This window comes from Melozone crissalis, unplaced genomic scaffold (genome assembly GCF_028551555.1).
Source record: "Melozone crissalis strain CALT ecotype California unplaced genomic scaffold, PUWL_Pcris_2 ptg000016l_1, whole genome shotgun sequence".
Classification (NCBI taxonomy): domain Eukaryota; kingdom Metazoa; phylum Chordata; class Aves; order Passeriformes; family Passerellidae; genus Melozone; species Melozone crissalis.
The window spans coordinates 1,636,684-1,650,746 of NW_026535794.1; the positions used below are offsets into that span (position 1 = coordinate 1,636,684).

General features: G+C 46.5%; 1 protein-coding gene across 1 annotated transcript in view; it reads right to left on the reverse strand.

Annotated features, from left to right (window-relative positions):
- Window positions 1-14,063, reverse strand: part of TMIE (transmembrane inner ear) — a 56,266-nt gene that overhangs the window by 23,931 nt on the left and 18,272 nt on the right. The window contains exons 3-4 of the mRNA XM_054273394.1: window positions 12,732-12,881; window positions 9,479-9,579 (exon numbers count right to left, since the gene is read on the reverse strand). Of these exons, the coding sequence (XP_054129369.1) occupies window positions 9,479-9,579; window positions 12,732-12,881 (251 nt within the window). The remainder of the gene's footprint in view (window positions 1-9,478; window positions 9,580-12,731; window positions 12,882-14,063) is intronic.

Here is a 14,063-nt window from a genome sequence, read left to right on the forward strand (position 1 = left end):
TTATAATAATAAATAATTAATTATTCTCAAATAAAGAAGAGGTTCATTAATGACGGGATTATTGCTGGGGTAAAGGAAGCAGAACACATTTTTTGAACAGCTGAATCTCACTTTTATCCCTAATTTCCTTCCTGGAGCAAAGCCGGGTGAAAATGCTGAGCTAAGCTTAACGCAGGCTCTCCATCTCCTTGGGAATTGACCTCAAGTCCCACGGCTCCTGCTCCAAATTTTCTCATTTTGGAAAATTACAGGCTGCAGCTTGGCTCCTTTCTCCCCCACCTGGATGTTCCTCCCTTCCCAAACCCCAGCTCCGAAGGCCCCTGATCCCCTCCCAGGAACAATCCCACAGAATATCCCACAAAACTCTATTTTCAATCCTAATTAACGGCTCTTGTTTGCTTTTCTGGTTAACCATTTTTACTACTCCACCTCCTCCCTCGTTTTTCCAGGAAGAATGTTCCGTGTGCACCCCACAATTAAATTCCAGACAGCGCTGGGGGAGATTTGGGCTATTCTGAAAGACAAACCCAAAAAAAAAATAATAGAACAACCCAAGGTGCTCAAACTATATTTGACCACCCAAAAAGGAGGCGAGGATCCTTCCAGGCAGAGGGGGGAAAAAATTACAAAAATAAAAAACTCAACTCAGCCACTGTGGGAGCCTCTTTTTTTGGAAAGGCAAAACCAAACCCAGAGTTCAGCCCAAGTGATGAATGCAAGTAAAAAGCAAAATTTTGCGGTTTGCTGCCTTTAATCGGCTCCCACCTGATCCCCGGGGATTTGTTTCTATTTGAGCTCCATGTGGGATTTGGGATCGTTATCCCAGAGCGGCAATTTGCAAATTAGGACCTGCACTTGGAGGGAATTAGAACTGGATTTAGCTGGGGCATAATCACACCACTGTCCTCTCTCAAGGTCTTCTTTATTCCCTGCTGGAGGCGCCTCCAAAAGCTGCGGCAAAGCCCAAGTGGAGCTTTGGAAATGCCAGAGGGGGCGGGACAGCGAAGCTGAGATGATCTTCCACCTAAATATCCCCCAAAGCAGAGCTGCTGAGCCCAGAATTCCCCAAAATCCCAAATATCCTCCCAGTCAGAGCTGCTCATCCCAGAATTACCCCAAAATCCCAAATATGCTCCCAGTGAGAGCTGCTGATCTCAGAATTACCCCAAATCCCAAATATGCTCCCAGTCAGTGCTGCTGATCCCAGAATTACCCAAAATCTCCTCCCTGTACAAACTGCTGATCCCAAAATTACCCCAAATATCCCCCAAGCCAGAGCTGCTGATCGCAGAATTACCCAAATCCCAAATATCCTGCCTGTAAAAACTGCTGATCCCAAAATTACACCAAATCACAAATATCTTCCCAGTGAGAGCTGCTCATCCCAGAATTCCCCCAAATTCCAATTATCCTTCCTGTATGAACTGCTGATCTCAGAATTACCCGAAATCCCAAATATCCTCCTGGTCAGAGCTGCTGAGCCCAGAATTACCCCAAATCCCAAATATCCTCCCTGTAAAAACTGCTGATCCCAGAATCACCCCAAATCTCAAATATCTTCCCAGTGAGAGTGGCTGATCCCAGAATTTCGCAAAATCCCAAATATCCTCCTGATCAGAGCTGCTAATTCCAGAATTACCCAAAATCCCAAATATCCTCCTGATCAGAGCTGCTAATTCCAGAATTACCCAAAATCCCAAATATCCACGCCATTACAGCCACCGATTCCAGAGTTACCCCAAATCCCACATATCCTCCTGGTCAGAGCAGCGGATCTCAGAATTACCCAAAATCCCAAATATCCTCCCAGTAAGAGCTGCTGATCCCAGAATTTCCCAAAATCCCAAATATCCCCGACGTGGTTGCGTCCATCGCGCCACTTCAGCGTCCCCCTGGAACCCAAGGAATTCTCTCACAAGGGACACCACAACATTCCCACATGGAGCAGCACCCACCAAAGCCCAGCCTAAATATTGAGGCCGGCTCAGATGGACCTTGGAGTTACGTGGAAGGTGCCCATGGCAGAGGGTGGGATTGGATCATTCCCAAAGTTCTTTCCAACCCAAACCATTCCCAGATTTTACGGCAAACATCCAAAATGCTCCTCGGAGCACAGAGACACAAAAGGCACCCCCAGGCCTTGGTTTCCAGCAGGAGGATTTAATCCCACAATGTTTTCCTGCTCTGGGCTGAGTGGGAAGAACCCGTTCCATTCCCTAATCCCAAAAGTATTTTCTGGAGGTGCTGCCTCGTGCCTTTGGGACCTTGCACCTGACCCTGAATTAATTACAGGGATTAATCCAGCTGCAGTTCCTGCCTGGCACATCCCCGTGGGCACGGTGACACCGCAGCCTGGAATGCCAGCGGCTCAGCCACCGGGAAAACAGAGAGGAAAACCATTCCCAAGGGATCGCTCATCCCATGTTCTGTGGGGCTGGGAAGTGATTCCAGGAGCTGATCCCACAGCAAGGAGAGCCGGGAATGGGCAATGCCAGGGAAATTCCTGCCCAGCCGTGCCCGGCTCCGCAGCGATTTCCCTCCCTCCCGGAATCCCACTCCACCCACACCCACTGAGAGCTTCAATTCCGGCCGCAGCCCAGAAAATCGGATCCTGCACGTTCCCCAGCCGGACACAATGGAATTACAAAATCCTGGAATGCTTTGGCTTGGAAGGACCCTCGAGATCTTCTCATCCCATGCCAGGGACACCTCCCACTGCCCCAGGTGCTCCAAGTGTCCAGCCTGGCCTTGGGCACTGCCAGGGATCCAGGGGCAGCCACAGCTGCTCTGGGAATTCCATCCCAGCCCCTCCCCACCCTCCCAGCCAGGAATTCCTGCCCAAATCGAGTTTAAATGGATCTTGAGCTTGGAAATAAACTGGGAATTATGTTGAGGGAATATCAGGGATTGTAGGAATTAGGGGCTCTTTTTTGAGCTGGGCTCCAAGGCTTTGGAATCCCTCAGGGAATGTTGGAATATTTTCCTTTCATGCTGATGCTGAGCTCGTCTGCTTTGCCTCAAAATCCAAACTGGAACAACTGAAAATAATGGAATTTTTGGGGTTGGATGGGATCTTCAAGAACATCCAATTCCAACCCCATGCCAGGAACATCTCCCACTGTCCCAGGCTGCTCCAAGTGTCCAACCTTGCCTTGGGCACTTCCAGGGATCCAGAGGCAGCCACCGCTGCTCTGGGAATTCCATCCCAGCCCCTCCCCACCCTCCCAGGATGAATTTTTCTTGGTCTCCAAGCTCAACTTGCTCTGTTCCCGGTGATATCCCAAGTTCCTGGTGGCAAATCCTGAAAGGAAAAGGGAAAAGCTCCAAGAGCAGCAGTGCTGGGGGAGCCTCTTATGGGGATTTCGGAAAGAATTTGGGATGAGTTAAAGACAGGATCTCTGCGTTGTTTTTGATGATGGGATTTATTTTCTTATCTTCTACACAGCTCAGTTCAGACCTTCACTGTGTGGCTCAGAAGGTCACAGAACCCTTAATTAAAGATCTTTTAAGGATTTATTGACCAATAAAACACTGCCAACAAAGATATTTATGTCTTTGACCCAGTCCTTGAATATTTCATCTTACGGACCCATGCTACACTGTGAGCTTTCTTAGCCAATCCTGTTACGGCACACAAACCCACAGTGCTGCATTCTAAACTCCTTGCTTACCTCTGTAACTGCTTTTATTTTTTATTATTAATGATAATAATTAAATACAAATTATTATTTATCTTAAACTCTAAAACTCTAAACTTTTCTCAGCTCAACATGTCTCTGCTTTAAACTACAAATCCACATTCTCACTTCTAGCACCTCAGTTTGGGAGCCTTTTCCAAGGTCTCAGATCAAATCCTGGGTTTAATTCTAAGCTTTGCCTCCCAGGCCCGAAGTTCTGAGATCTCCCAGCATTTCAGATTCCAAAATCTCTTTTCCTTGGCTTTCCAGAGGTGCCAGAGTGGGACAGGGAAGGGCAGGAAGATGGGAGGGAAAAAACAGGAATGGAAACAGGAATGGTGGGAGCAGGGATGAACGGTGGCCATGGAAACCACTCCTCCTTCCAGTTCTTCCCTGATTTTGGATAGTTCCAAGCTGGATAAGGATCCCTGATCCTTGATTCTGGAGGAAGCTGTCCCTGGCCATGGCAGGGGGTTGGAATGAGGTGATCCAACCCAAACCATTCCAGGATTTTGGGGTTTCAATCCAAACACGCCATTCCTGATGCTGACACTGAACTGAGTGCAAGGAAAGAGCTTCTGGAGGAGTTTGGTTTCCTTATTCCCAAAGAAAATGGGAGAACAATCCGAAGTTTTCATAAATACGGATATTTCACTTTGCCCAAGCGAAAAAACCAAAATAAATTGGGATTTGGATAAATCCTCCAATAAAATTCACACAGCTGGCAGAAAGAAAAGCTTTGAAGAATCCCCCTCAGTTTCAGAAATTTGGGATTCTCGTGTCATTCCCTGTTTTTCCTGAGCAATCCCTTATCCTCCCCAGACCCTTCTGGGATCCATCCGGATGGAAATGTCTGGAGACCCTTTGGAAAACCCAGTGCAGTCCATGGATAATCGGGAAATACAGGAATACCTGAATTTACATCTTCCATTCCTGGAAGCCAGGTGGCTTCAGAGCCCTTCTCCTGCTCTTTTTATGGAATCATGGATTGGTTTCAATCCTCTGAAATCATCAAGTCCACGCTTTAAACCCCAAGTGCCACATGGATAATAAATCCCTCCAGGGATGGGAACGCCAGATGTCCTTGGGCAGTTCCAATCGTTTTCCATGAGGAAATTCCCGCTGACGTCCAACCTGAACATCTCCTGGCCATTCCCTGTTCCCAGGGAGTAGATCCCAAATTTTTCCCCTGGCTGTCCCCTCCTGTCACAGCCAGAAGGTCCCCCCTGAGCCTCCTTTCCTCCAGGATCTTTGATGGGATTAAGGGAAGAATTCCTGAATTCCTGAACTGAGGGAGAGATTCCTCTCTTCTAACAGCAAACACCGAAATTGGGCTGATGTGAAATATTCCCAAAATGTTCATTTCTCCCACTGATTATATGGATAACATGGAGCTCTCTGGACACATCCACGATCCCAAAACCAAAATCCAGATGACGTGACAATTCCATGAGACCCCATGGAATTTGTTTTCTTGCTCACCACCCTTCATTCCTTTTCCTTGGAAAAGCCTCAAACTGGGAGCTCCTATGACTTTGTCCTTCCTAAATTCCCAGAGGTGACAGCAGGGCCTTCCTGGGGCGTGTTTTTCATGGATTTGCTTGCCTGGATTCAGTCCAAGAGGGAAGGACCCTTGATGGGATTAAGGGAAGAATTCCTGAAGTGAGCAGAGATTCCTCTCTTCCCACAGCAAACACCAATATCAGGATGATACAGAATATTCCCAAAATGTTCATTTCTCCACATAGATTTTATGGAGAGGTATAACTTGGAATTCTCTGGAAACATCCATGATCCTGACACCAAAATCCAGCTGAGGTGACAATTCCACAAGACCCCGTGGAGTTTGTTTTCCTGCTCACCCACACTCACCCTCATTCCTTGTCCTTGGAAAAGGCACAGACCTGACTTTGCCCTTGGGAAATTCCCAGATGTGCCAGCAGGACCTTGCTGGGGTGTGTTTTCCATGGATTTGCTTCCCTGGCTTCAGTCCAAGAGGGAAGGATCCTTGATGGGATCAAGGGAAGAATTCCTGAAGTGAGGGGGAGATTCCTCTCTTCCCACAGCAAACACCAAAAACAGGCTGATGCAAAATATTCCCAAAATGTTCATTTTTCCACATAGATTGTATGGATAACGTGGATTTCTCTGGAGGCATCCACAATCCTGACACCAAAACGCAGCTGAGGTGACAATTCCACAAGACCTCATGGAGTTTGTTTTCCTGCTCACCCACACTCACCCCTCATTCCTTTTCCTTGGGATTACCTTGGAAAAGGCACAAACCTGACTTTGCCCTTGGGAAGTTCCCCAGGGTGACAGCAGGACCTTGCTGGGGTGTGTTTTCCATGGATTTGCTTCCCTGGATTCAGTCCAAGAGGAAAAGACCCTTGCTGGGATCAAGGGAAGAATTCCTGAACTGAGGGAGAGATTCTGGACCGATGGGAAATACTCCCAAAATGTTCATTGCTCCAACTGACTGTACGGAGGGGGATAACCTGGAATTCTCTGGAAACGTCCATGATCCCGATACCAAAATGTAGCTGAGGTGACAATTCCACAAAATCCCGTGGAGTTTCTTTTTCTACTCACCTCTCATTCCTTTTCCTTGGGATTACCTTGGAAAAGGCACAAACCTGACTCTGCCCTTGGGGTATTCCCAGATGTGCCAGCAGGACCTTGCTGGGGTGTGTTTTCCATGGATTTGCTTCCCTGGCTTCAGTCCAAGAGGGGTCAGGAGGTTCCTGGTATTCCCCGGGGGGATTTTCCAGGAGCTGCTTAACAGAGGACGTGAATGTCCCACAATGTCCCACAAATGTCCCACAAAGTTCCCACAGGAGCCCGGGACTCAGGTCAGTGCTCCCGCTGCCGCAGGGCTGAGCCAGCACCATTCCCCCTTTCCAGGTGTTTCCATGGGCTCCGCATTCCTGGGCACTGGGGCAGGACAGAGGGAGCAGCACAATCCCTTTCCAGGTGGGAATGCGTCTAACAAATGCTGGAGCACTCAATTTCCCCTTCTATTTTCCATGGAAAACCAATCCAGGGAGAAAATCAGGAGAAATCAACGCCAGGAGCAACTTTAGCAGGAAGACTTCCCAAATCCGGGCTTAATTCCCCATCCCAAATAAGCCCAAATTCCTTAAAAGTGGGTCTAATATCCCAGACAAGATCCCCTCTAGTGGGAATTTCTGGAAAATGTGGAGATCCTGGATCCAGTGATTTTTCCTCCTCCAGGCCCAGCATCACCTGAATCCAAGGAAATGAGTGACCCTGCCATTATTCCCTGGATTTATGGGAATTAAATGCAACTTTTGGCCTCTGGAATTCCATTTCCACCCAAATACGGGACAATAAATCTAATTTTCCACTAAAAATTCCTTTCTGTGGCTGTGGCTTTTCCAAGGCAATTTCTCCATCTGCTGGTGGAAAAGCAACTCCCAAAATGCCGGAATTGCTCCGGGTTGGAATTTTCCACCTTTTTTTCACTTCCTGACTTCCAGATCCACTGGAACAGGGAAAACGTTGGATTGGAACTGGGAATTTCTTCCTTCTGTTTCCACTTCAGGAACTGGGATGAGTTTTATGGGCAGGATGATCCCTGGAAACTCTAGGAACGGATTCCCTGATCCCAGAAATGGATTCCCAAATCCCAGGAATGGATTCCCTGATCCCAGGAATAAATTCCCTGCATTCCCTGAATTTCCTGCATTCACCCCCATCCTGATAATTCCAAACCCAATTATTCCCAAAGGACAAATTCATGTTTTAAAAACAGAAAATCCCCTTTTAAAAATCAATAAGTCATTCCCACAAATCTTTCGGATCTGATCCACAGGATTTGGAATATTTACTTGGAAAAAAGGGGGTGAGGTAGATTTTAAAGGATTCCCCAGTTCCAGTGAATATTTTATTTTGGATTTTGATTATTTTTTACAATATAGAGATGGAAGTTGGATGAGGAAAAAGGAATTCCATGGAAAAGAAAAGGAGCGGATTTTTCACCTGGAAACCTTTGGATTGGGAATAAATCCCTCTGCAAACGGAGCCACATCCCAAATTTCCAGCACAATTCCAACTGCAGGATGGGGAAATCCGAGTTTTCCTGCCCCAATCCCAGCTGGATTCCATCCTGGAAATTTTAAGGCATAAATATCCCTTCCCAAAATTCCCATGGATCCAGCAGATCCCAGGCAGCAAAGCCTGAATCCAATGGAAAAATCTTTTTTATTGTCATGATTCCTGATTAAACAGGACCTTGAAAAATTTGGATTGAAATTCCAAAGAAATCCAATCTTTGTATCCATATTCCCACTTTTCCATTGGTGCCATTCCAAGATTTAGACTCCTCTGTGTCCAGGGGCAGAATTCCCAATGCTGGAATTCCACATTTCCCTGGATTCTTCTCTTCCCAAACATTCCCATGGTTCTGGACATCATTCCCAACATCTCTCCTTAAGTTTTCCACCTTTTCAGCTGCTCTGGAATTTTGGGACATTTTGGAGCTGAGCGACCTCACTCAGACAGAAAATTCCCTTCATTTTCCCAGGTTCATTTCCCACCAGGATGAGTTGGGTGGGAGAGAAGGGAAAGGAAAATTGGGAAAAGGAAAAATGGGAAATATCTTGGCACTTATAAATCCACGTTGAAAAAACAGCAGGAAAATTGATAATTTCTATTAATTAAATATCAAATAAATCCCATTCCTGGGGATAAAGGATTGGAGGGAATTCTCCCTGTGGAGCAGACAGTTCCAGGCTATCCTGAGTTTTAATTATCCCAAGATTTTCCATGCTATCCCCCAAAAAATGTGGTGTTAAATCCCTCCAACTAAGGCAGAAATTTCTGGAATATTCCCAAAACAGCTGGAAAACGCCGCTCCTGATAAATCCACTCCTCAGGAATTCCCAGGAAGGGAAGGAATAGCAGCCACATGGAAGTGGAGCAGAATTCCTGGTCTCAGAACTGGCTTTCCTCAGCAAAAAATTGGGAAAATGTGGATAAATCTCCTGGAAAAGATGGAATTCCTGCAGTTTCCTGCAGCAATCCAGGAAAAGCGACACCAGAGAAGGAAGGAAAAATTCCCATGTGTCCAAAAACCTCTTGGAATCCACAGGACCCACACCTTGGAGAATTCCATCCTTTGGGATTTTCCCAGAATTTACAAAATCCCTAAAATTCCCCACAAGGAGGTGCTGAGTGCCAGGAAATCTTTCTCCAACTTCTCCTGGTCCTCCAGGAGAAGAAATTCAGGATGAATCCCATTCTCCTTTAGTTCGGATCCTCATCCCTGAGCATTCCCATGTTTTTCCAAAGTCCTCAGTCCCATTCCAGCTTCCAGTTCACATCTATCCACATGGAATTCTGGGTGAGGGACTGGATATTTTTCCTGATTATCCAACCAAATTCCCAGTTTTCCTTCACAGAGACGAATCCTGGCGGCTCCATCTCCAAATGGGAAGAAGAAATCCACGCATCCAACAGCATCCCACAGGAATATCTGGATAGGCACATCCTGCTCCAAGTGCTCGTCCCCCAGCAATGTGCTGGAGAATTCCCCCAAAAAATTCCAGCATTGTCCTTCCAGGAGGTCACTTCTTCTTTGCTTTGGAATTCCCACCGGCTTTTCCATCGCTTTTAGCACCAGCTTCGCCTTCTTTTTCCCCCTTTTTCCCTTGTTTCTTGTCGTTTGTGTCCTTTCCCTTTTCCCCCTTTTCCTTTTCCCCCTTTTCTCCTTTCCCTCCTTTTTCCTCTTTTCCTCCTTTTTCCCCTTTTTCTCCCTTTTCTCCATCTTTTTTTTTGGCTCCGTCCTTCCCTTCCTTCTTGGATTCTTCCTTCTGCTCCTTCTCCCCGTCCTTTTTCTTGGAGTCTTTGGATCCATCCTTCTTTCCCTGAGCCTTGTCCACTTTTCCGGACACGGTGGGAACTTCTTCCTCCTTTTTTTCTTCCGCAGCCTGAGCTGTTTCCAAGGATAGAGAAAAAAAAAAATGGAAAAGGAATTGATGTGGATTCAACAACCCAGGAAGTGTCAAAATTCCAGCTGCCTGCTAGAAATCTGGGATAAAGGGAAAACATTCCTAATGGAGATTTTCCCATCCAGCTGATTGATTTTTTGGAATTGTGAAGCAGAAAATCCAAGGATTGATGGATCACCTTGGAAAAGAGAAGCCACAGGTGGCTGGGAATCAAAATTCCCTAAATTCCTTGGAGAACCATCTCATCCCATAAGGATTAACTGGAAGGACATGGATTCAGTGGAAGGACAAGGATTTATTCATGGAATTGGGTTCAGCTCCACAGGCAGGGCTGGGAATTCCCAGTTTCAGGCATCTCTGAAATCCTGGGATTTGTGCAAAGTCCCATTGTTCAACTCGTAATTCTGCATTTTGCTGGTGTAGGACTGAATTTCTCCAAGGAATTCCAAAGTTCCTCCCAGAGTGGGATCTGCCTCTTTTCCCATGGATTGAAGCAGCACATCCCGAATTATGGAAACGCCATTTTTATGGAATTTTATGGAATTACAGCTCCCGGAGAGACACAAGAAAGAAGGAAACAAGGCATCAAAAGGTGTTGAGGAAACAGGAAAAGTCCAGGAATGGAGAAGCAGCAAATCCAAGGATTGATGGATTCCCTTGGAAAAGAGAAGCCACAGGCAATCAAAATTCCCTAAATTCCTTGGAGAACCATCTCATCCCATAAGGATTAACTGGAGGGACAAGAATTCAGTGAAAGGACAAGGATTTATTCATGGAAGTGGGTTCAGCTCCAGAGGGAGGGCTGGGAATTCCCAGTTTCAGGCACCCCTGAAATCCTGGGATTTGTGCCAATTCCCATTGTTCAAATTCCCATTGTTCAACTCGTAATTCTGCATTTTGCTGGTGTAGGACTGAATTTCTCCAAGGAATTCCAAAGTTCCTCCCAGAGTGGGATCTGCCTCTTTTCCCATGGATCGAAGCAGCACATCCCGAATTATGGAAACACCATTTTTATGGAATTTTATGGAATTACAACTCCCGGAGAGACACAGGAAAGAAGGAAACAAGGCATCAAAAGGTGTTGAGGAAACAGGAAAAATCCAGGAATGGAGAAGCAACAAATCCAAGGATTGATGGATCCCCTTGGAAAAGAGAAGCCACAGGCGGCCGGGAATCGAAATTCCCTAAATTCCTTGGAGAACCATCTCATCCTCTTCCTTCAGCACAGGCAGGGAGTGGAGCGGTCTGGACTGGCCATGGCCAGAGAGGGTGAGGAGATTTTCGGGAGAGCCTATGGAATCAGGAAAGGAGAGTGAGAGCGGCACAGAAGAAATATTTCAGCAGGAAAAACCGGGAATGTGGAATTCCAACCACTCCAATTTCGCTCCTGGTATTCCCCAACCCTAGGGAAGGCCCTGAAATTAAATTAATTCCCACTGGGAATTTTCAGCATGGAATTCTTCTAAATAAAGAGGGTGAAGGATGGAAATTGATGGGAAAATGGGATACGGCCTCCAGTTGTCTCAGGAAAAATTTGGATTGAATATTAGGGAAAAAAATTCTTGATGGAAGATTGATTAAGGATTGGGAAGTGTTGGAATCACCATCCCTGGAAAGGTTCCAAAAACCCGGAGATGTGGAGTTTCACAGGGTTTTTTAGTGGGATTTGGTTCAAAATAGGATTTGATGGATTTGAGGAGCTTTTCCAAACTTAATCTGGGAATGAAGGAATGATTCCAACTCAAACCGATGGAGAAATTCCCTCTTATCCAAAGGACTTTATCCCAATATCCCGAGTCCACACGGGGAGGGTTGAACTTGGTGATGGCACCACGGGAGAGACTTTATGCTCCCAGAATCCCCCCCAAAAAAGTGAGAATTACGTCTGGGGATGTCAGTCAGCTCATTGATGGGCTTTGCATTCCCAGAATCCCAAAAAAAAGGTGGAATTAGCTCTGGGAATGTCTCTGAGCTCATTTAAGGAATTTGCACTGCCCCAGTCCCCCAAAAAAGTCAGAATTACGTCCGGGAATGTTGTTGAGCTCATTGAGGGAATTTGCACTGACAGAATCTCAGAAAAAGTGGGAATTAGCTCTGGAATGTTGCTGAGCTCATTGTGGGACTTTTGTGCTCCCAGAATCCCCCAAAACCCCTGGAATTACCCCCAGGAATATCGGTGAGCTCATTGAGGAATTTTGCATTCCCAGAATCCCAGAAAATGTGGGAATTACATCTGGGAATGTCTCTGAGCTCATTGAGAGAATTTGCACTGCCCCAATCCACAAAAAAGTAGGAATTAGCTTTGCAAATGCTGTTGAGCTCATTGAGGGAATTTGCACTGCCTCAACCCCCCCAAAAAGTGGGAATTAACTCTGGGAATGTTGCTGAACCCATTGAGGGTATTTGCACTGCTACAATCCAAAAAACCCCTGGGAATTACCTCCAGGAATATTGGTGAGCTCATTGAGGGACTCTGCGTTCCCAGAATTCCAAAAAAAGTGGGAATTACATCTGGGAATGTCTCTGAGCTCAGTGAGGGAATTTGCACTGCCTCAACCCCCCAAAAAATTGGGAATTAGCTCTGGGAATGTTGCTGAACCCATTGAGGAACTTTGCGCTCCCAGAATCCCCAAAAATCCCTGGGAATTACATCTGGGAATGTCTCTGAGCTCATTGAGAGAATTTGCACTGCCCCAATCCCACAAAAAAGTAGGAATTAGCTTTGCAAATGCTGTTGAGCTCATTGAGGGAATTTGCACTGCCAAAATCCCCCAAAAAATTGGGAATTAGCTCTGGGAATGTTGCTGAACCCATTGAGGAACTTTGCGCTCCCAGAATCCCAGAAAAACCCTGGGAATTACCTCCAGGAATATTGGTGAGCTCATTGAGGAATTTTGCATTCCTAGAATCCCAGAAAAAGTGGGAATTACATCTGGGAATGTCTCTGAGCTCAGTAAGAGAATTTGCACTGCCCCCAATCCCAAAACAAACAAACAAAAAGTTGGAATTTACTCTGGGAATGTTGCCGAGCTCATTGAGGGAATTTGGCTCCCAGAATTCCCAAAAAAAAGGCGGGAATTACCTCCGGGGATCTCGGTGAGCTCTCCCAGGGGCGGCACGGTCTCCAGTTTGTCCGCGTAGTTTTTGGCCGCCTGGCGCTGGGCGTAGCGCGCCTCGATCTCCTTCCGCGTGCGCGGGATCCGGCACTTGAAGATGCAGCACAGGGTGATAACTGGGAATGGGAAACGGGGAATTCTGGGTGAGGGATGGGAATGGGAAATGAGGAATTCTGGGTGAGGAATGGGAATGGGAATGGGAATGGGAAATGTGGAATCTGGGTGAGGAATGGGAACGGGAAACGAGAAATTCTGGGTAAGGGATGGGAATGGGAATGGGAAACGTGGAATTCTGGGTGAGGGATGGGAATGGGAAATGAGGAATTCTGGGTGAGGAATGGGCAATGTGGAATTCTGGGTGAGGAATGGGAATGGGAAATGTGGAATTCTGGGTGAGGGATGGGAATGGGATTCTGGATGAATAATTGGGAATGGGAAATGAGGAATTCTGGGTGAGAAATGGGAGTGGGAAATGTGGAATTCTGGGAGGGTTACAGGAATGAGAAAAGTGGAATTCTGGAGGAGTTATTTGGAATGGGAAATGTGGAATTCTGGGTGAGTTATCAGGAATGGGAGAGGGGATCAAGGATTTGTGTTGGTCACTGGGAATGGGGAGTGGGAAACGAGGAATTCAGGGGATAACTGGAATGCCAATTGAAAGTAGGAATTCCGGGTGAGTTTCTGGGAATGGAGAGGGAGAAATGAGAATTTAACGGGTAATGGGAGAGGGAAACATGCAATTCTGGGTGAGGGACTGGGAATGGGAAACGTGGAATTCTGGGTTAGTTATTGGGAATGGATAGGGAAGAAACAAGGAATTAACTGGAAATGGGAAATGTGGAATTCTGGCTGAGGGACTGAAAATGGAAATGTGGCATTTTGGGTGAGGGACTGGGAATGGGAAATGAGGAATTCTGGGTGAGTTATTGGGAATGGGAAAGGAGGAATTCTGGGGGAGTTATTTGGAATGGGAAGAGTGGAATTCTGGGTGAGTTCCTGGAATGGACAGGGAGAAATGAGGAATTAACTGGGAATGGGAGTGGGAAATGAGGAATTCTGGGGGAGTTCCTGAGAACGGGAGTGTGAAACACGGGAATCTGAGAGAGTTCCTGGGAATGGAGAGGGGAAAAAGGAGTTCTGGACATAACTGAGAATGGTAATGGGAAAAGAAGAATTCCAGTTGAGTTTCTGGGAATGGGAAATGAGGATTTGGGTTGGTTATTGGGAATGGGAGCAGGAAACAGGGGGAATCTGGGTGAGTCACTGGGAATGGGAAATGTGGAATTCTGGGTGAGGGA